The sequence below is a fragment of the Callionymus lyra genome, chromosome 10 (assembly GCF_982586985.1).
Source record: "Callionymus lyra chromosome 10, fCalLyr1.hap1.1, whole genome shotgun sequence".
Classification (NCBI taxonomy): domain Eukaryota; kingdom Metazoa; phylum Chordata; class Actinopteri; order Syngnathiformes; family Callionymidae; genus Callionymus; species Callionymus lyra.
Genome location: NC_141827.1, coordinates 13057139 through 13080576, shown reverse-complemented (window position 1 = coordinate 13080576; position 23438 = coordinate 13057139). Strand labels below are relative to the sequence as shown.

Here is a 23438-nt window from a genome sequence, read left to right as displayed (position 1 = left end):
AAAAGTATTATCACAGCAGGGGGCTGCAGAGTCCTGAACTCTTATCTGGAGAGGCACTGGGCCTGAAATGATTGCCGTCCTGGACCGTCCAAGGGTAAAGAGACATCTAACAATTTTGGGTTGGACTTTTAAGACGGGGTATGCAGGAGCAACAATCTGTCCCTCAAGCCGCACACATTCAGGTTCTGCTCATATCTGAGTAACAACCAGAGGCTCTGGTGCACATCAGAGTCCATCAACAGGTATAGAAGACGGACCCAAGAGTCATCTTTGCAGTGGCTTCTCTTAGTCTCTCCGCAGATTCATCAACACCGAGAATCACAGTCAGATGATGAAACTCCTGCAGCGACAGGAACAAACATTCGCTTCCTAAGATGACCTATTATAAACTCCATCTTACTCAGAAGCAAGACATTTAACAAAACCATGTTTTCTGGTTTCATCCAACAGCGCAAACATATTCTATATGTTTATTTTATATGCTTACTATATTCTAAGGTGATGAAACCAATCATTCTAAAAGTGTCATTACAAGTAATATGTTACTATAGATTGGATGTAAAGTGTTTTAAACAATGAATTTTTATGAACCGTATTTTAAAAAGTTGGTTAAAACATTTAACCAGAAACATGGTTATATTATAAATATATAGTTTATGTATCTGGAGCTTATAATCAATGCGTTTGTATCTTCTCATTTAGACTATTGTAACTGCAGTTAATACAAAACTCTGCAGCGAGAGATCTGACCTGCTCTAGTAGAAGAACTCACATTTCCCCGATCCTTAAAACTCTTCACTGGCTTCCAGTTCTATCAGAATCAATTTAAAATCCTAGTTCTTACTTTCAGATCTATTCATGGTCAGACTCCTCCTTACATGAGTTCACGGTTCAGGACCAGAGGAGAGAAATCCTTCCAGACTGTTGCTCCTAAGCTTTGGAACGATCTTCCTCTCCCTCTTTGTTTGATGATCTACTGACTCCTTCAAGAAACATCTTAACACATTTATATTTGTGCAGGTTTTCCCTGATTTTCTGGAACTGCTGTGTTTGTCTTATGTGTCTTGATCTTGATCTTGTGTATTGATTTTGATTGTTAAAGCGCTTTGTGACCCTGGTCTAGAAGGTGCTTTACAAATAACCTTTAATTTACTTTACTTATGTTTTGTAAATTAGTGATCACGGACAGATTAGCAAGAAGGTTTGAGTCTAGCAATGAGCTTCACACTTCGTGACTCGACTAGAATTTAATTTTTAGACTTACAACTCTAACTTGTCAAAGTGTGTCTTAATTCACAGTCAGAATGAAAAACTGGCTATAAATGGCTTCAGGGATGGACTTTGGACATGCTTTGGCTGTGTACCTGAGAATATTATTTTTTGATCAAGTAATTATTTCCTCAATAAACATTTTAAACACGACTCGAGACTGTGTCATTTTACACTTAAGCGGGCGAAGGTCTCCAGTACTCATGAAATTAAAACCTTTTTTAGCAAAGAACCTACAAGTTTTTTCTTCTATTCCATTATTTAATGGTTAAAGTTGCCTCAAAAATGACATAATTTTTCTTTTAAATATACATTTGTTACATTGAAATCATTAAATGTTTATTTAATTCAATTTACCTTTTTTTTTTATTGTGATTCAAAAGTTGTTCTAAAAGTTGTTTTGTTTTATTTTGTGTAATTGACAAATGTATTGTTTTCAAAATGTCACCACAAGACAAATGACGACTCGTCTCTTATCGTGAGAGCAGCAGGGATGCTGTAAAAAAAGAATGATAGTGCCATTTAAATAATAAAAATCCATTATAACCAACATAAATTATCCGAGGATTCAATATTTCTCTCTGGCGACTGCCCCATCAGGTAAAAAACAAGAAGAAAAACTCATTTATCTGTTTGATTCACTTAGGATGACTCGTGGCTTCACTGGACACTTGATAAAAGACAAATTTCCCTCGGGGGGGACAATGTGCTCACACAGGCGGTCGTGGCCTCAGAGCAGTGTGTTGGGTTCATCCTTCACGTGGAAGGCGCCTCGCTGTGATATCTTTAAAAGGTAATTCATCAGCGTGCCGCTCCCCTGACATTTAGAGCACCCTTGGCTTTGCCACTTTATGGAGCAAGACTGCACACCAAGTACGGAAACAATTATGAGTGGGATTTATGGAGCGTCGCTACTTCAGATCATTCCTCATCTCACCCTCCACCACCTCCGTCTCACCCCCCCCCCCCCCCCAACCACCATTCATACACACATTATTCACACTGATTTACCTGCGATAAAGAGCCATCAAAGCAGATCTGCGCCTCACGGCCTGTATTAATCCAGCATTATAGAAGGCAGTACACACATTTACTGCCTTCATCCTGCACGGCGCACTCCAGCTCTCGTCGCCATATATCAAGCTGGCACAAGTGGTCCCTTGAAAGAAATCCATAATGCTAATGGAGCGGCAGCGCAGAGCTGAGTCACTACAAAAGAGTTGTAACCGTTATTGCCGCCATCCCATCGTCTGTTGACACAATCGCGCGTCGAGAACGGTGTCGTGCCGCCGATGTTCGGCGACGGGACGAGGCTAGTGCTGTAGAGACGTCGTGATGACAATCTTGAGGCGCCATTACGAAGAGATCCGCCGACAATAGTGTTTTGTAAACATAAACTACATTACGTACTCAGACTGCTTCGACGAGACGCCGACCTTTTTTTAGTTGCTAGATTCTAAGAGCTTCTACATGAATGCAGAGATAGAGAAAACATGTCATTTATTCCAATATTTTCACCCCAGGATTTAATAGTTAATTGAAGAATGAGCAAAATAAGAATATTATATTATATTAATTACTTATAAAATAGTGTAGAATATACATACACAGATCAAGACATGTGTTAAAAAGTCTTAAGCATCATCAAATGAACGTGGTTAAAATATAGTTTCATTATCATGAAGACAAATCCATGTTAGTTTAAAGTAAATAAAAAAAAAAGACCAACAATAGGTGCCACGGACCACAATATTTGCACTGAGGTTTTGTCATATTAAGGTTATTTTATTTTGTTATTGTGCTGCATCAAGACAACAATCATTCCTCAGCACTGAATATTAAACATGTGTCAAAGTATTTATTTTTAAATAGAGTCAAATGCTGTTAAAAACAAGCTCCTTGTGTTCTTCAACAGGAAAGGTCGGCCCAAGAGGTTTTGAATAAGCATGAAGACCTCATTGAACACTGACCTCAGGTCGCATTCATCTCACAGTGAAGAGGAATCTTCAGTGGGAGAAGATATGAATCACAGGAGAATAATGACTTGCAATATTAATCACAAGAACATTAAGAGGAGCATGACCTGCTCGTGCTTTTTGGCCACGTTGGGATTCTGTAGTTGATTGTTAAAGACTAGTCAATACTTCAGAGTTGTGTTTGGAAAACTAACATACGGCTGAAACCAATTTTTGAGTATAAATAAGGTCATCGTGTTACCCTTCACTGTTTCAAACAGAAAAAACATCTAACTTTATTCAAAACTTTGTGATTTAAAAATGAATGTGTTGTCCACACAGTGATTGTGATGTGAAAGTCGAAAGAAAAGAAAGTTGGAGACACCAGAGGAAGGAGAGGCAGACATCCATCAGGTGAACAGATGTGAGGAGAGAGGATGATAGAGAGAGGAGAACGATGACTCGCTGTGACAACGACTGAGGGGAAGAAGTAAACAACGCAGGTTTAAAGTAAACCGTTGTGACATATGGTTTGGAGAATTAAAACATTAAATTTCATTCTATTTTAAATGTTTGCTGTATTTTTGTTACACCGGTGTTTGGAGTATTCATAAAAACATTATCTCTATTAAATTACTAGTGTCTGCTACTACTGCACACAGAGTAGATCCTGTTTGATGCTTCAATTCACACGTTGACCTGAAAACACTTTGTTTCACTGTAGACACAATCAACGACTCCCACCTCCGCAGTAACTGCACCTGATCAACCCCCATTCTGCTGAGTGTTTTATTTGAATTTTCCTGCATGTTCCACCCATAAGCTGTTTTTCCAAACTGTCAACCAAGCGCATCGACTTTCTCCGTCTCCTCAGTTGTCGTTCCCTGAGTCTACTTCCTTTAGGGCTACTTTGTGGCCTGGCTGCCTGCTAGAGAGTCTCCACCTTAAACCTTTTTCTTCCTGCGGCTACAGAAGCTGGCAGCAGCTGACACGTCCACAAAAAAAAAAACGAGACGCAAGAACAAAGTGTAAGTCTGCCCCCGAAAAAATGCCTCTTTGTACTTTTGCATGAGGAAACAATGTGCTGAAGCTTCAGATGAGCCTCATTGTCTTCTTTTCTTCAGAACGCGTCGTCAGAGAAATACTACAATTCTAACAAACAGCAATTCTAAACTGCTGTCACTTCATGTAGTTGAAAGTCTCACTAGGTTCGGCTCAAACGAGAACTGAAGCTAAAACTACTAAAAAGATTTTTATAAATAATGTTATTATCTGGTCATTAGAGCTAAACTAAATCTAATAAATATCCTTATTTTAGAGTTAAAGGTCAGACCTGGTTAACTTCTTCTCCCTTAAACACAATCTCAAACTAGAAAAGGCTTAAAGGAGTATTTTTGTCGAGTTTTTATTCACGTTTCAATCTTAAAAAAGGATAGAAATGTGAATTTTTATATCAACCATCTGCAAACTGATCTATTGAAATCCTGCACATGAGAAAGTGAAAGATGGTGTCAGCTATAAATGTGTTTATTTTCCATTTGAATAACTCAATGAGGTGAGAAATCTCACCCTTGCACAGACGGACAACACTATCTCTGCAAAAAACTCAAGTGTGAGAGGAACTTGTTTTTTTTCCCGCATGAGGAGCGATGGTTGGTGAATAAAGTGAGGAAAAGCAAGAGACTTTTCTAATTAAAGCCGAGCAGCAAAACAAGAAACAGCAGACACGTAATCTGTGAGGCTGGTGATGAGTGACGTGAGTTTGTTCTGCTGACTGTTCTTAATTAGTGTGCAGGTGAACGATAGTGCCCGTCCACTGCTCTCACACTCCGTCGAGAAGCTGATAGAAGAGCCGGAGATGGAGGCGAGCGGCTGCCTTGACTGGCACCACTGCTAGATTTTGAGTTTAAATCTCACTTCCACCATCCCTCCACTTCCACTGTTGTTCCTAAACAAACTTCTGGTGGGTTTCCACACATCGAAGTGGGTTTGAAGTTGATCTCCAACAGGGCGAGAGTTGTGACAGTAGGAGCCTTTTTTTAACTGTGAATCTGTGGCTTCAAGGATTTGGCTGCATCAACTCAGACTAAGAAACCACTTGAAGTGAAACGGTTAACTTGAACTCTCTGACAGACATAAACAGTTCGACGCCCAGTCATTGATGTCACGTCAGACTAGAACTAGTGAAAAGTCAACAACAAAGAAAAGGTTCAACACACATTCTTTGTGAAAAGTTTTTTCCATTCCATTCCATACGTCAGTCGTTGAGATGTTCAATTTTGTGGTTGTTATGTTTATTGATCTGATTGTTGAGATAAGTTGTTGTGATTGGTAACTTTTAGCAATAATTGTTTTTTTAACAACTCACTATTGTCAAAAAGTCAAGTAAATGGAGTGAATTGTGAAAGGGTCAGTGAGAATAAGGTACTGGGAGTTATTATGATGAAATGTTACGTTGGAAGCCACACATCAGACATTTAAAAATTAAGTTGGCCAGAAATCTCTCCACACCTCCAATACTGCGCTAAGATCTTGGGTAATACATACAAGTGTTCCATACACACTTTGCTAATACTTCAAAAAAGAGCTTTGAGAATCTTACATTACGCTGGCTACAGGGCACACACAAATCAATCCTTGACTACATGACTTGATAAATTATTGCACTGTACTGATGAAGTACAAGGCCACAAACAAAAGCCTCCCTTGTAACGTGCAAAGGACAAAGAAAATAAACAGAATCTTAGGGAAAATATGAATTTCAGACAGAGGCATATGGACTACTTTAAAATCCTTTTCAATATCGGTCACAGGTTTTAAACAATGGAATGTTCAAGAAAAGGATGCAAAACATTCAGCAACACTTAATGTCTTCAAGTAAAAGTTAAAAAATGTAACCATTGACCGGTACAGAATGATACTTGATGGCTGATAAAGTTTTGAGACGCAAGTCAGACATGGTGTTGCGACGGCATGGGAGGATAACAAAAGAACATTCTGTAACTAAACAATGAGCTGAGCCTGAGAAACCTGAGACTTTTTTTTTACGAAACAGGTGTTTCATGAAAGTCGAGATAAACTGGGTCTAACAGACTGTGACACTCCTGTGTGAGACGTGACCGTCTCAGAGTCCTGTAAATACACACACTAGGGACAATCTACTGGTTGACGATGGAGTCACTAAGCTGGTCACTTAATGCTTACTTAATGTTTTCAACACGACGTGCAGGTTCTGGTGAACGTACATGTCCGGCTACACCCTGGATGGTTGGGAAAAGTGGAAAGTCGTGTGCCTTGCTTGCTGCATTGGATGTGGAGGACACGTACATACATTCTCATTCATGACAATTTGAATGATCGTCCTGGGATGTGGGATCTTCACTCTGTATCATAAAACAAGAAAGATCGCCGCCGAGCAAACCGGGCGTGAAGGTGAACAACTCAACTACTCAGAGTGCTGTGGTCGGGATGTGCTCTGACATCTCCACCATTCGCGACTATGTGGCCTGGATGCGAGCTGATGTAGCCAAAATTCGTGAGGATATGGCGAACTTCAGCACTGAGAAAAAGTTGCAGAAGAAAGAGACGAATAAAAGAAAAATGGCTCTCACACCATCCAACATATAAAAAGTGGACTGGACTTCATATATAACAAGAATCTTTTATGCCAAAGTGAAATAAGCGCAGGTAAAAGGTATGATTATGATTTCATTCTGAGGGTAATAGGGGCGGGAGTAGATAAGTGTGATGTTGATGATTTTAACTGACATGCTCGAAATGTTCGAAATAAACAATATTCATTCATTCATTGTGCCCTTTGTTTGTTTTTTTGTTATAACTTGTAACTAAAGTTATTGAGTGAGACCTGGTGATGTTTTGTTAGCTTAAATCATGTAAACAACTCGATTTATTACTTCATTCCAAAGCTTCATTTGAGCTACTTCATTGTGTTTACGTCACTGTGTAAACAAACTGTCAAAAAGAAGAATAAATACTTATCTTGTCGGAAAAGTATCTACTAAAATATTCTTCCGGTGTCATTGTCTCTGGCCAAACTCCTCATTCTTTGGTTGCATAACTTCATACGCTTGTCTTTTATCTCTGAGACTACAGTGGCTGGAGCTGCAGCTCCACACCAAGAAGATCTTTAGATCCTCAGTCTCCCAGTGTTTGTAAAATCATGGACTCAAGACATTATGATACACTTTGTCAACTGTCTTTAAATGTTCTGCAACGACCCGAGGTGCAGACTGGCCCCGGGGGTTCCCACCCACTGTTTCCCCGGTTTTGCTCCAGCTTCTCATGAACCTGGAGAACAGGGATGAGTGAAAAATGATGGATGTAAATAATGCATCCGTAACATTTCCAAACATCAAATGCAAATACGTTGTAAGTATATACACCTTCTCCTTTGTCTGGCGTGTCACAGTGTGACGTGACAGACTTTCCAGTTATGCATTTAAGCGTCACTTTTGTTATCTACCAACATAGTTTACCAGTTTATTTCTGATGTTCCTCACTGTGAGCAGCTACAACAATGAAGTGACAAAGTGACGTTAGGCAGGAGAGAAAAGGCTGCGCATGAAGAAGATTTGCACTTGCAGTTGATACTTTGTCAAGAATGCATTGACAACTTGCTTTATTCTCTGCCGGATTGTTCTCTCACACACACACAAACCAGTTTAACTCTGTCCGTGGTGCTGAACGACGACGGCCGCTCTGTGTGAGAAGTGAAAAGAGTAAAGATTCTTTATGTAAACGAAGAATTCTATAAAATTCAGAAAATATCATTTTAATGCAGTTATTAAACATAAATTACTCACTAAATATGTTATTATCGCCTGTTTTTCTTATACATATGTCTTTCTTTTATAAATACACATTAAGTACATTCATAATTAAGAAAAATAAACATATTGAAAGTCGTAAAATAGTTGTAAATAGTCGTAAATATGACAACAGCACTCGAAACTTTCAATGTTTCAAAGACTTTGACAAAGTCTACAATAAGTGTGGACATGCAAATGTAAATAAAGACGCTCATGGCATGAAGACTCTGACAGCAGTTTGCATGTTTGACCCGAGGAATAATCTCAATAAGCGGACAGACGAATCAAACCGATGTAGTCACTAGGAGAATCTTGAAACAATTTTAAATTCATTTCTCAAAAGTAACTTTTCTCCTTTATTTCTTCGTTCAATCTCTCTTCCTAATGTTCCACAGATTGACAATAGAATCCCCTGGAAATGCAGAGGATTTGTTCAGCACCTGGAAACGAGAGTGAATCAACGTTGCTGCTCTGACCACAAGTCAAAATCACAGGAGCTTTAAAACCAAAATTCTGTCTTTCGTTTCTCTCTTCCTACTGGTTTCTCTGTTTGTTTCCTCCAGCCCCCCCCACCCCCCCGAGAGAGCAGAGCCCAGTCATCCCACTCTCAGAGCCGCACTCTCTGCTAATCCTGAACCCACGGCAGATCCAGACCTCTGCGAACCCACGGGACAATGATCTGCCCACATAGTGAAGAAACTCCCGACACCGGTGTTTCAAACACGACGTCCACATTGATCCTTGATTACATTTCTGTCATTTCATCTGCACTTGCGTCGTGATATAGATCACTTCTGTGTGACAGTCAACTCGGTTTCACAACGACTGCTGATGATAATATTGTGCTTGTATTGATGTGTATTGATCAAAGTATTTGTCACAGTACAGATTCGAATCCAGTAGGATCTGGAATCCTACCAGTACAGGGTGGATTTACAATATGGAATCCTGTTACTGAACTGGGATCTTAATATAGATATGGGTTAGGTTTAGGGTTTGATTACATCAAAATAACATTTTGACGTTATCCGAATTTCTCCTATTAGAATTGGAGATTGTCCTGGTAGAATTTCCGTTTGTCCTCGGACAGATCGGAATTCCAATATTCAGATCCCAATACAGTAGTAGGATTCCAATCTACTACTAGTGGAATTCCAATCTGTACTAGTAAGATTCCAGATCCTACTGGATTCCAATCTGTTCTTTGACATATTGAACAGGGAAGCTCCAATCAATTAGCGCAGAGTTAATATGTAGATACCAGTAGATATGATCGGCTACTTCTCTGCCAATTTATTACTTTTATTTTTATGCAAAGCTATGATTCGCATTACATATTTGAATAATGGATATATAATTAACAAAAATTCCCCATTTCTAGTTATTCCAACACAATCTGCACCAAGTGTAAATTGTGCACTGATACAAAATACATTGTGTTTAACGATAATACATTTATTTAGTATGCACTTTACTTTCGGTCAACAAATCTCAAAGTGCTACAGGTTTAAAACAAGATTAATTAATTAATCCAGAAATTAATCCAATAATCAAAGGCATCTATGTTCTACTTGAAATACAGCGGCTTCTATGTGGAATTTGTTTTTAGCACAAAAGTCAGTTTCGATCAAGCTATACAGTAATGTCGTGTCCTCACTATAAAGCATGAATGTGGTGTTTGTTCCTCTCACTCATTGGTCTGCAGAAACTATGGAGAATTCATTGATGTCCACATTTCCAGGATGTTTTCCACCATGTGAATTAACAGCAGCAGCATTTGATGGAAGAAAACATCCTCTCGCTCTTCAGGCTTGATGAAGAGGCCTTTATCTTCGGAGACGCATCTCCAGGAAGGAGAAGCACAAACTGGCACGAGATGACTTTGGGAACAATGTGTGGGTACTGATTGCTCTATTGTGCATCGGCTCTGGCCTTTAACTTCTTCTCCTGAACCACAAGTGTCTAATTCTGACAAGATTTGTCAGGAGACCCAGCTGGGGGGACATTGTTGGAGACAGAGCCATACATTGTCTGCTCCACAAAGAAGGCAGCACAATAAGAGAAATCTTTATAAACAGCTGTCGGCTCTGATTTTTGAGCACCTAGACAGGCATGCAGAGGAACTACAGAGAGGTTAGAGGTGAAGAAAAGGGCGAAAATGCCAAAGGAAACCACAATCCCACCAGGTGCACGTGTCTTTTATTTTACCTTTGGCAGCACCAGACAAAGAGTGGTGGGTTCGTCGCGTGCTCTAGTGCCGGCCGTAAATGTAGAAGCCGACAGAGCAGCACGCTTTTAGTAGTGGCCATTATTATGTCAGAATGGACTCTTTCATGAACTTCTTCATGTCTTAACAAGGAGGAGCTGTCTCACCTACAGTTGATACAGAACTCTGCAGCCAGAATTCTGACCCGCTCAAGTAGAAGAACTCACATTTCTCCGATTCCTTAAAACTCTTCACTGGCTGCCAGTTTCTTTCAGGATCAAATTTAAAATTCTGGTTCTTACTTTCAGATCAATTCATGGTCAGGCTCCTCCTTACATCAGTGATCTGATCCAGCCTTACACCCCAGCTCGGGCTCTGAGGTCTGTGGATCAGAATCTACTGATGGTTCCTGAACACGGTTCAGGACCAGAGGAGAGAAATCCTTCCAGGCTGTTGCTCCTAAGCTTTGGAACGATCTTCCTCTCCCTCTGTGTTTGATGATCTACTGACTCCTTCAAGAAACATCTTAAGACACTTTAATTATATATTTTATTGGTTATTTTTTGATTATAAGTGCTTTGTGACCCTGGTCTTGAAATGCGCTCTACAAAAACTAATTACTTACTTACTCACTCTGGTCTCGTAAACCTTTCTTTTGACCAAGATTTCAGACGGAGGGGAAGTTTATTTACTTAATAAGTAATAAGTTCAAAACATGGTCATGATGAGAGACTTTGAGTGAGTCAAGAGACTTGTAGTTTCACATTAGTAGCCCTTTAAATAAAAATACATTCTAAATGGGGCCTGATAAACATTTTATCATGGTTTAAATATATCCATAATTTGCCTTTTTGTTCTAAATTGAGTTTTGTGTGCAAACTTGTAACCTATAGTTTCTTGAATTTTGACCACATCCGGCCGACGAACATTAACAACATTAGTTTAAGTCACCTCATGTATTCAAAAATTAAAGAAATATATTCCTGTCAAGACAAAACTAAACATTTAGTGATTTTTCACCCAGTTTAGTTTTTAAATAAAACTTTTCGTTTCTTCCATTCTTCAAGCACCGTTTCTAAAGAAGCCGTGTGGAGAAAACCCTTAGCAACACACATTCCCATGTTGGAAATATCATGTGAGCGACTGTAAACAACAACACTAGTAAAGAAACTTCTGTCAAACACATTTTTAAAGATGGACCGACATTGTATCCTCAAGGTGATTCTGAAGAGTTTGTACTTCCTCTCTACTTGAAGCTGTCACTGTAGGAGTCAGAAGAAACTAAGCATCACTTTTTAATAGGACGTGAAGAAAACAAACGATTCAAAGAAACATATTGAACACACGAGAAAGAGGCTGCGATGTGAGACTTTGGAAGCCCACTCGCATGAAGAGGAAGTGGGTACTTACAGCCTTTGTAAATGTCTGTGGGAATCTGCACTGCGCTGGCAGAGTAGTTGACCTTGTTTTTAAAATTGGGATCATCCACAAACTCCAGTTCCAAAGAGGATGAACTCTCCAGGGGGTTCTCCTCCTCGCCATCCTCCGCCTGGAGACAAACATGCACAAAGAGACGCTTGAGAAACACATCATTTCCACGTTCTTGTGTTCAGTTTCTCTGTGAGGACACGTTTGTTCGAGTCTCCAGACTCACGTGTCGACAAGATGAGAACAAGAGCAGCAACTTCGCTGTTTTAAAGGATTTGTTTATCACGTCTTCTCATCGGCAGCAGGTGTCTGAGATGATCTCTATCGCAGAGGTGCAAATGAACCCCGGCACCAACCAGTTTCCATCTAATCACGGCTTAGTCTCCCACCCTCTGCAGGACACCACGTCCTGGCTTCGGCGCCGGCTCAGAGAAGATGGAACTCCTGGTTCATGTTGAATTATAGAAGTGAAAGATTTCACAGAAGAACGGGAAACCTGACATTTAAGCTTTTTGATCTTGATAAGTTATCAGAGGAGTACAATCTGTGCCTGTTCCCACAGGAAGAAGGGATTGTGGGACGTTTAAAAATGGCAGTCGCCTTCTTTCAACACTTGATTAGCTTCTTCTTGATCTGGTTCCACGCCGACACACCTTTAGAAGAGCCACAGCGTTGAAGATTGATGCTAACAAATTAAAGAGCAACGAGGTTAGTGGATTTTATCTTGGTATTCTTCTTAGTCATACCATCCATCGTTTCCCTCCCCGTTCGGTGAATATTTTCAAATGATTCCAGAACTTGTTTCACTTTAAAAAAAACAGCTCTTGTCGTTTACTAATAGGGTGAAATTGCCACTTTTTGTTCAGACTCGTGATAAAGCAGCGAGGGTTAATTAATTATGACGTTAAAAAAATGCTGTTTATTTTTTGACAACGCCGATTCAAAAGCCCGTACCCGTGTCACGCGTTGATTGATGGTCCAATTTTAATCGACTATTAAAATGCAATTACAAGCTGTTGTCAGGACGAGCTGCTCGAGACCGTGGAAAGTCACCGAAAGTGAAAGTGACGACGAGACGGAAGACAAACTTGACCACATCAGACACGTGTGTGTTTAGCGACTGATCATTCCTGACAGAGATTTATTTGGAGTACGTCTTGTTTTAAGAAACTATCGAGACTTCTTCAGCGATTGAAGTTCCTTCTCGCTTGTTAGGGAGTTCGACCCTGAATGTATTGAACCAGTGAATAAGCAAATGCACCAAATTTAGGCGAAAACATTTAAAAAGTCCTTTTTTCAAGGTCATTATCAATGTTGTTTTAAAATGGCAACTAATGTGTTGATTTAAGTGTTTGAATAGATCTTGAACTTCTATTGTTCTCATCATTATGTGTCTGTTTGTACAAAACTCTCTTTTCATTGTAGTCTTTTCAGTACTTATATTAGAAAATGTACTTAAGCCCCGCCCACTGAAAACTCTTTGTTTTTCTGGAGATTCAATCTTGGTCACCATAGCCACACCCACTCTGATGTGATTGGCCAAACTTCAAGGTTTGTCATCGCGCGTCATCAATCCCGGAAGTCTCCACCTCCAAGGGACTCGCTTTGTATAAACAAAGTGGGCGTATTAACTTAATAGAGGAGGTGTGAAGGCCATTATTATGTCATAATGGACTCCGCTTCGTAACCTCTTGTTCGCTAAGATTTCCGACGGGGCTGGACTTTATGTGAGACTAATTTAGAAGAGTTGGAGGAAGTGTAAACAATAAAAAAACAATTGTAGGCCGTAGACGTCTGTTGGAAAAAGATGCGCTCACATTCTGTATTTTATTTTATTTTAGTTCTTTATTAATCGTTTATATTCCATTTTATGGTAATTTATCTTTTTTTTTAATCGTATTTATCGTACCGTATTTTAATTATCGCTTTTTATTTCATTCAAATTTTTCACTGTTTTATTGTGTACTTCCACCACAAAATATTTACTGTGTTGTGGCATTGAAAGTTTCTGATTCTGAAACACGATTCTCAATATTAAAAATAATTATATCATACACTAAAACATATGTTTATCGTGTTAATATGGTCTACCTTTATTACCAGGGTTACCCTCACTTAAAGGAGTGCGACCTTCTTTTCACAGTACTGTAAAGATACTGTAGGATCATCCTTAGCATTCCTGTTTCTACATGTGTGGCATACATTTCCCCAAATACGAGGGCAAAGCAAAAGTATATCCATGGTTAGCAGAATATTAATGAAAGTATTTATTAGAATGATCTAAAAGTCTCTCTTCCCCTCGACTTTGATCGTGTGGTTTGGTATCGATGAAATACTTGATCACATTAGAGGTACTTCAGGAGTGGTACCTGAGCGGTGGATATTGATGAAGTCGTTCTCCACTCAATCAGCGAATGTTGATTTGCTAGAATTTTCTTGCCTTCATTTATTTTTTCCATCCAGAAGAGCGCCATCATAATTAACCAGGGCGACATCTAATTAGAAGCTGAATAAATCCAAGCAGCAGAGACTGATTGGTTCATTTTCTTCCACCATCTACCACCTGTTTTGCTTGATTCATTACCCAATTTGTGCATTTTATCTCCCCTTTTGTGAGGATTAATTAATGGCTGAACAAGCCAGAGATGACATTTCCAAGATTCTTTCATTCCTGGCCTCGCTAACTTGCACAGTCCCTCCGAGTGTCTCATTCATTTACTGCCATCCTACCATTAAACAAGTGTTTCGTCGTGTTCTATATTAAATTCCAGAGCATTTTCTCAACAATCGGGCCAGTTAAACTGAAATTTATCTTACGGACAAAAATGTTTACCGTGGTGCATAATAAATAGTGAGTCTTATAATCCAATGTACATTAAATGTTGCTCAAGGGCCTGCATGTGATTTGTTTCAGCTCAACTCGAGACACCATTCCATTACAGTCAAGTGTCTTCGTTGATATAGGACTTCAATTATCTCACGACTGTTTCGTTTGTGTAGAACAGCAGCGAGCAGCTGTTTGAAAATAAATCAGAAGAAAATGTCCACGAAACCCCAAAGTTTATTTTATATGTTGGAGTCTGACTTTTCGAGGAAAATTGGATCATATTAGTAACAATTAGGGATGCACTTAAAATGAAAGTTCTCGTCCGAAATCAAAAAAACAAAATTGATAATAGCTGTATATTTAACTAGTGGCATAAGAATGGTTAATGCTAAGTTTTAATTTAGTGTCACATTGAACTGAATCATATTTTTTAAATCTGTTCTTATGTAAAGCTCTTTGTAACTGACTGACCCGCTGAACAATACAATATTTTCCCTGAATGTTGACAAAATAGTAGTTTATCAAAACAAAGAGTCTGTTTTTTTTGCTCTGTGAGCGTCTTACAGGATTCTCAGCATCCTGGATATTTTCTCACGATGGCTCCTTTAATCCCTCTTTAAATTAATAAGCTTTATAATTCAGATCACAGGATGACGTGCCGAGGATGCAAATACATGTTGACTAGTGTCCAGTCTGTCGACGATATAGTTCTACAACTCGCCACGACTCGTCTATCCTGCCTGTCTTCTTGACCTTTCCCTTGTTGATTTATTTAAAAACAACTTAAATTAACAAACGTTATTTTTCAGTGAACAAAGGTATGGGAAATTATTTTATCTCAACTGGTTTTTAGGTAGATTTTATTCGCAATATATTTAAGATGTAAAACTCAATTGCATGTCATAATAATTTTAAACTAAGCTTAAGTCAAACAGCATTAATTACTTTATTCATTTTAATTGTATAATTAAAATTACCTGAACATTCATAATTGTTTCAACTGTTGCATTTTGGGAAGAATCACGTTTGATCTGAGATTTTATCTGGCTTTATTAATTAAACTGCGAGCAATAAGAATGGAAATTGAATCATAGCCAAGAAATGACAAATAAGAAAAGTAAACATTTCAGGGGGTTAAGTGACCACAAACTTACCTCCATTAAAAATGAAAAAAAAAGCGTCATTGTAAGAGGAATTAGGATGTAGGCGAGGGATGTAGAACAACCCCTGTGTGATCTCTGCTGTCTGTGGTGGACGGTGGGGTCGGTGAAGTGGGGGTCAGGGGTGTGTCGCCTCCTTGCCCTCCCTCTCCCATGTTAATGATGACTGATGTTCTCCAATTAGATGTGCTGACAGACCCTAAAGCGTTGTGTCATTAATCACACAAGCGGCTTGTACAAAGAGAAAATCACTCCATGATTTATTGCCGCTCCGCCTCACTTTCTCTCTATCTTTCTCTCTCCACCCATCTTTTTGCCTTTTCTCTGATCTACGGAGGATTTTTTTTTTTTTTGCTCCGGTTGAGACTTCATCAATCAGCGGTGGAGCCCGTGAGGCCGGAGGAGGAACTGCAGGCCCCGGAGAAATGACCAGTCACTCGGTGTGTCCGTGGGGCCCTGGTCGGCTTCTCTTTGAATCTCATATTCAGCACGTGTGACACAAACGTTGGTCTGCTGAGACTAGCTATAACTCCTGGTGTGGTTAGAGGTGTCTTCCCCCCGCCCTGCAGGTCGAGTCCCATGCGGTTAGCATCCAGGGAACGCTGAGGAGAGGAAGCTGAGGAACTGGGGGAGGACAGTTGACGTGACATGCACGTGGGCACAGCTAACATTCACGGACAGCTCAAGGGTCCACAGTGGGAACATCCAGGAGGGTGGGGTTGCAGGAGGAAGGTGGGACCGGTTCGGGATCGGACACAGGCAGACAGGGGGGTAGGGGGGAGCAGTCCGTACTGTACTCACATAGTCTGAATCCGCTTTGGAATCGTAGTATGAAATGGCATTCTCCTGTACAGGGAAAAAGAGTGGAAAGATGAGAGGGGATATAGAGGAGTCTATATCAGGCCGACTCGAGTCGTGGTTATATTCACTCACACTGAGCAGCATGAGAATATAATCAGCATCACAGAACATCGGTAGTGTGATGTGGAATGACAGGCATGAGCAGAAGAGCACAGATAGATTCATGAAATATCACAGCGATGTGAGCGACGCACTTTTTGAGATGAGAAAGCAGTGAGAGGAGACGTCTTCCGCAGGATGAAAGCGAGAAAGGCTGGTTTGTTTTAGCTTTAACTTGACCATGTTAACTCAGTGATAAAAGATGACGTGATTCCGTTTGAGGCCAAAACGTGTTCTTTGAACTAAACAAATGTTGAATGTTGGACCAAATATTTGCAGTAAATCAGATACACTTTGTAATAATAGACAGAACAGTATTTTCTACTGGACTTGTAAGGAAATTACAACTTTACTGTAATCAATCATCTAGATTTAACACACATTTCAAATAGTAACTTGATTAACTGATAATCTTACACATTTAATTCATATTAAATAATCCTATTCTTGCATTGCATTCACTGACTGCAACACAAGGCCGAGGTCACAAAGCCTTGCACACACAGAAAGATTAAACAATCCCAGACTCCCAGCAAATCTGTGGACACCTGTTTGAAAACTCCCACTGAAAGACACAACAGTCCAGTAAGTCGCTGGGAACCGATTCTCTGGAGAAGACAAAAACTTTCAGTAAGTTTCCACTACGATCACGTGCGACCGGCCATCTTAGAATCAAGTGCTTACAGTTACTGACCAATCCTACATTCACATTTGACTAGAGGCGTTAACCTGAATATTCTACTATAAAGATCCACCATTTTGTCTGATCTTTGCGTTCTGGCATTCGAAGACGTCTGCGATAGATCTCTCTGCTTGCTAGCGCCCGTGTTCACGTAAGTTTGTCTCTGACTTTTGCATAATTCACTAAACATTTTTCTTAAACTCATCCATGTGTCTGTCCTTCATTCCACCAACACGTACGAGGCTGGGGAGGGGTCGGTTCATCGGAACACAAAAACCCCTAACAGACTTAATAAGGAGCTGCACCGCTAACAACATGTATTTCACCAGATTTCAACCAGAATAGCTGCTCAAAAACTTGTCAGACTGAAGGTCACGCATGACACATCTTGCCCATGTTAAAATATCCATAATGTCGACACACTCTGGCCGGTGAACACACTTACTTGAGCATCATAATGCACTGCAACAACACCAGTAAAACACATGTCGCCTGATTAAAGATTTTCAAGAAAATTCAATAAAAGAAAAGACAATATTTTTTCTTTTGGCTTGTGCCGTCTTTGACACTGACAACCTTTGACCTTTTCTACTGTGTTAATTCAAGGTCATCCCACGTCTAAAGATAAGGTGTTTACGTAGATTAATCTACTGTATAATATCTTCCATATACATCACATGCACTTTATTTATCAGAGAAGAGGTTGCAAATGCAATTCTTTACAAAATGGACCAAGAAAAACATTTATTTAATGTATTTATTCCAACAAAACTGAGCTCAGATTGTTGAAGGTGAAAATGTGTCCACAAATGTGTTGCAGTTTCTGTCGTCCTGTACTAATGTGGATGTTTCCTCTTGCCTTCTTAATCTAGGATCGGCATCACACCCCGGTCGTCCGCTTGCACGTGGGCGTCCTTCCCCCTCTGAACTCCTTATCTCTAATGGAAGCGGCGACGGTAGCATCCCCCTGCATGCAGCACATGGTCCACACGGCTGCCACATTATCATGAGGAGGCCGACTGCGGATGTGATCTCAAGGGCACCGAGGTGACTGACTCGCCCTCCCTGGGAGAGTCGCGGTCACGGTCTGATGGGGGTTTGACGGCTGCGGCGAGTTGTTTTGTTTCGCAAGCAGGAAAAATGAATTCTACGTCGCAGACTCACGATAGAAAGACGTTTCAAGACTGTCCCGACCTGCCCACTTCACGCCCCACCCCTCAGTTTTTAAACATATGTTCGATCTTGCATTTTGTTGTTATCATTTATTTTTGACAAAATAAAATGTTTTTCATCATTAAAATGACTCTTGTTAAAAGTTCTATAATGTGAATTTGTGCAGCAGGAGATATGACCTGTTGGTGTTAACGCTTGGGTTAGGCTTGATTAGGTGTTCATTAGTTTGTTGTCAGTTGGCATTGTATAGTTGTGTTGTTATTTAAATTCATTTGATTACTAAATTCTACTTTGTATCTGTGTTATGTGGCAAAAAGGATACACTTTAACAAAGAACTCCTGTATGATATGTTACGAACACCTTCCTTATAATTGATATTCTCTTATAAGACTTTATAGAAAACGTCAGAACTGTTTTTAATTCATGGCGACTTATTAAGAGGTTTATTAAGGATTATAAATTAATGCATTAAAAATCAAGCCTTCATAACGTTCTTTTTTCTGTCCAAAAACAACTGTGTTAAAAAATGTCCTGGGCTAGATAGTACATTATATCTAGTACTACTTAATCTAGGTTAAGAACGACTGTTTATGTTCAGACATGAAATAAATTAAGACAAGTATCACATTTTCAGTGTCAACATTGTGTTACAACATACAACATTGTATTCACAAATGTGTTGTCACTTCTCACACTAATTCATTACACTTCTTTATGTGTTGACTTGAGTGTAAAGCCTCACTACTTTTTCTCCAAAGCCTTATAAATGCTTTCTAATGTCTTCTGAAATGTTGGTTATTTTTTTATACACAACACCTTCATTGGAAGTGTTACCGGTGATGCATGCAGGCCAAGCATGTCAGCATAACTAGTTTAAAAAGGGGTTTATTTGAAGGTTCAAATGCTAATTCACGCTTTACTACTGTGCCAAACCACCATTCAAGGTCCGCTGAAGGTCATAAACGTGGTTCCAGACCAAGTCAGGACAGACATTCTCCTTCCTGTTGCATTTGTGAGAAGATCCTTCTCCCAACACAAGTGCACTGTGACACTCAGGTCGCTCCTCACACGTGACACGCCAGCGTCCTGGTTTGCCTCGAGTGCTCATCAGAGAGTCAAGTCATCGGCTCATGGAAACACTTGATCAAAACTCACACTGACACGAGGCATGGGCGGACCGGCCCGGATGCAGCTTGTATCGTGGGGAAAGCGATAGTGGACGAGAAGGAGAAAAGAAGATGGTGTCCTGTGAATGATCAGCACTGAGCCAGGACTGAGAGGGGGGGCGGGTCATCTTGGTTAAGTCACTAGGTTAGAATTGATGCTGACGTTGGCGGACGTGAGGCAATGCTTTTAGATGGGAGATTTGTGGTGGTGGCTGCAGGGGAGAAGGAAGCCATGGCTAAAAATAGCATGTGCCTCTGCAGAGATAGAGAGAGAGAGAGAGAGGGAGGGCGAGAGAGAAGGAGAAAGAGAGAGAGAAAGGGTGGCCAAGCAACAGTGTTGTTGTGTCTGCCAACAGGATTGATCTGGAGCCCAGTCCTGCTTAGACTGCTCTCTTGCTTCGAACAAATTTGCTGTGAATACTGAAGCATTAGAACTCATTATTTGAGATTGCAGTAGATAAATGGTTGGTCAGGTGCACCCGGAGGACACCCTTCCCCAGGTTTACACACAAGATAATAGAGACCCCCCCCCCCCCCCCCCACCCCTTCGCCCCCCATGGCTCCTTCATGCAAATATATGGAAGACAAAACATTTACAACCCAGGAGGATGAGTGCAGGAACAAAAGCTTTTATTGAAGAGAAAAAATGTCTCAAACAATTATTTCAAGCCTTTGTATCTTAGTGTTGAAAAAAGTGATGACAAAGGATCACCTGCCTTCACATTTACACAGCAGCTGCTTCAGTAGCAAACACACTTACATCTACTGAAGGCTCTCTTTACACAGCGGCATTGTAGAAGACGTAGAGCGTGTGTGTTTATCTTCCTGTCTTGAGCCCTTGTTCTCGCTCACATGTGAACAACATCTCCCCAAATATCAATGAACTCCTGCAGTCAAAACTACTCAACAGAAGATGCTATACTGAAGAAAAATATAATTTATGAATAATAATTGTATTCACGTGATTAATTGTTTTTGCATTAAAATATGTATTTTTAAATCAGGTTTTCATACACATGTGGCACCAGTATTATAATATTCATGTGTAATGTGCGCATTAAACAACTTTTGTAACGAGTGGAACAGAATTGATGATGGAAAATGCAAGTTTAAACAATAAAAAAACGGCATTTTTATCATTAAGCGGAAACATTGGACCACTTTTCAGATGTTTCATCTTAGAGGAAGAAATTGCATTGAAAAGCCACAATGGGGAAGTCTCGAGATATACATTTATTGAAAAATAAGTTGACGTACTTCTTAAATGAGGGAGTGTTGAGAACATATACTGCTCTGAGAGAGCGTCAACATGCTACTCTGTATTGAATACGTTTCAGCACCACTGTGGTGGACAGCTCCCACTAAGAGCTCCTTTCAAAGCTTTCTTGGTTCGATCCTAAGGTTCTCCTACGAAGAAAGTTAAGAAGGCTGAGAAAAACACCTGCACCATTGGTTACCCAGATCTGATCGTAGGTTTGGGATTCAAGAAGGCTCTTAAGGAGGGTTTGGCTAAGGAGTGCTAAGACACAACAGTACATCGTGGCAATGTGTCCCTGCCGTCTGCACCCTGCCTGCACTCTCTTCTTCACCTCTCTCAATATCTGTCCGATACTATTCATGACAGATGGAAAATATGAAACTGTTTTACCTTCTCTTCCCTCTCTTTCACACAGTGTACTCAGAGATGGAATGCATGCACTGGACTTGAAAGGCTCATAATTGTGGAGCAGCAGAGGTGAAATTCAATGAGGTGGTGTTATCTTTTACAATAATAGCGTCAGGGCGTAAGTGTAATGATTAAACATCGTAATTTTTACCAACATAAGTACAGAGAGAGGACACAACTCTGTGTGGACTAGACCAGGACCACCATGACCCTCTGAAATCCTGTGGGGCTGCTTAGCCATCTGCTGCAGCTGGTTGCAGGTCTCCATTGGCTCGGCGTCAGGGTTAAACGCACATCAAACACTGAGCCAGCAATTATCCTACGGTGATGTCTCAGCAAGCCTAGTTTAACAAACAATTACTGCTCCTGTGTACAGTGAGTAAAGCCAAGCTAAGAACCTCACATCACCCTCCAACTAGATCCTGAGAGAATTCCCTTCAGCACTATCAGGAAATTAAATCTATCATTTTAAGAGGGACAACAAACTCCAAACGGGAGGCAAACACTGAGGTCAGGTGATGATCTCCAGCCTCTTCAGCACATCAATCTTCGGCTCTTCATTTCCTACTTCCCCCAAAACCTTCTTTAGCACTTATCTCAATCTGCTGCGTCTCTCGTTCACTATGCCCTGCATCACCTTCTCCCCTCTGCCCCGTCTTATCTTCATCTTTCTCACTCCCTCCATCCTCCTGCCAATTTCAGATTTCAGTCAAAAAGCAGCGGCTCAGAGGTAAGATGCCCACTGTTGCTATAGTAACCCCCCTGTGCTCCAGATTACAATGTGACTTTGTCTAGCAGAGCTAAAATGTCTGCTGCTTTCATGTCTGACCGCTGATACACCTGCGTCGTTATTCACTTCCCCTTTTCCCCTGCTGTCCTTTCACATTGAGGAGCAATTCCATTACATAAACGGGACTTTGGACTTGACTAATATCATGATGTTTCTACTTGACTTTATATGAATGAGTTCATCATATAGTTTCATTAGGTTCTATAACAAGCTTTGTGGAGATTACAACAGGAACATGCCAGATAATCTATTGGAAAATTATATTCAAGGTCACAGACATGAATGGCATATGTTGATGTCCTTTCTAAACCCTCGGACTGGAATGTTCACACTCTGATTTCTAAACCCATATGCTCATCTAGCCCTTGGTAGCTGGGATACACGGCTCTTCAAAAAATACTCAAATTTAGCCAAAGATTCTACTAGAGGACGTTTCTGGATCATTAAAAAAAAAACATGTATAGATAACTGCAGTGGATGATGTTTGTTCCAAAATAGTCTGCAAAAAATCCAGATACCATCTTCTGTTATGTCTCCCATCAAAAACCATGTGGTTCAAACACACTTAAAATGGATTTAGTCACAAAAAAGCTTGTAGCTCTTCACCTGTGCCAGCTATACTTACTTCTTGCCATATGTTTAACCTTTATTTAAATTGCAGTTGATTTTTGCAAATCTCAAGGGCATGAAGGAAAAAAAAAGAAGGGTTACTTAGATTTTGATGACAACTTTCTATTCATACATGTTGGAACTTGCAGAAATGACATTTGTCTAAACAAATAACTGAATACCACACTTCCTAAAAAGACGTGGTCAATCAGATGTTCGTGCCACTCGGACACGCGGGAAAGGAAGTCGATATGATGAAGTGAGGAACACAGAGCAAACCCTTACCCCCCGGCATGGATGTAATGATGACAGAGTGTGATCACTCTGCTTAAATCTTTTGAATGTGGATCTGTGAGAATCCTCGACGGGTCGACTGAGGCAGGTTGACATTTGAGCGCGACGACGGCTCCATCATGGTTGGAGACAGATTACAGTCATATTCATATCTCCTCTGGACACCTGCTAATGATTTTATAATTACAGAACCCGGTCGTGCCGTGGGGCACACACACACACACACACACACACACACACACACACACACACACACACACACACACACAGCCACACAAATACACACACACATGCCAGGAAACACATACCCAAACATCTTCCTCTCGCACACACCACAGCGCACGTCTTGAGGCCTCAATAGTCAGCCAATCACTGCCAGCAACTAATGGAAGCTGACATTATATCAAACACAATAAAGGATTT

General features: G+C 40.3%; 1 protein-coding gene across 5 annotated transcripts in view; it reads right to left on the bottom strand.

The window, feature by feature from the left end:
- Positions 1-23438, bottom strand: part of cacna2d2a (calcium channel, voltage-dependent, alpha 2/delta subunit 2a) — a 165306-nt gene that overhangs the window by 49991 nt on the left and 91877 nt on the right. For 4 of the 5 annotated variants that reach the window (XM_087800199.1, XM_087800200.1, XM_087800203.1 and 1 more), the window contains exons 5-6: positions 16476-16520; positions 11670-11808 (exon numbers count right to left, since the gene is read on the bottom strand). In XM_087800199.1, coding sequence (XP_087656325.1) covers positions 11670-11808; positions 16476-16520 — 184 coding nt within the window. The remainder of the gene's footprint in view (positions 1-11669; positions 11809-16475; positions 16521-23438) is intronic. The other variant, XM_087800202.1, reaches the window with a different exon arrangement.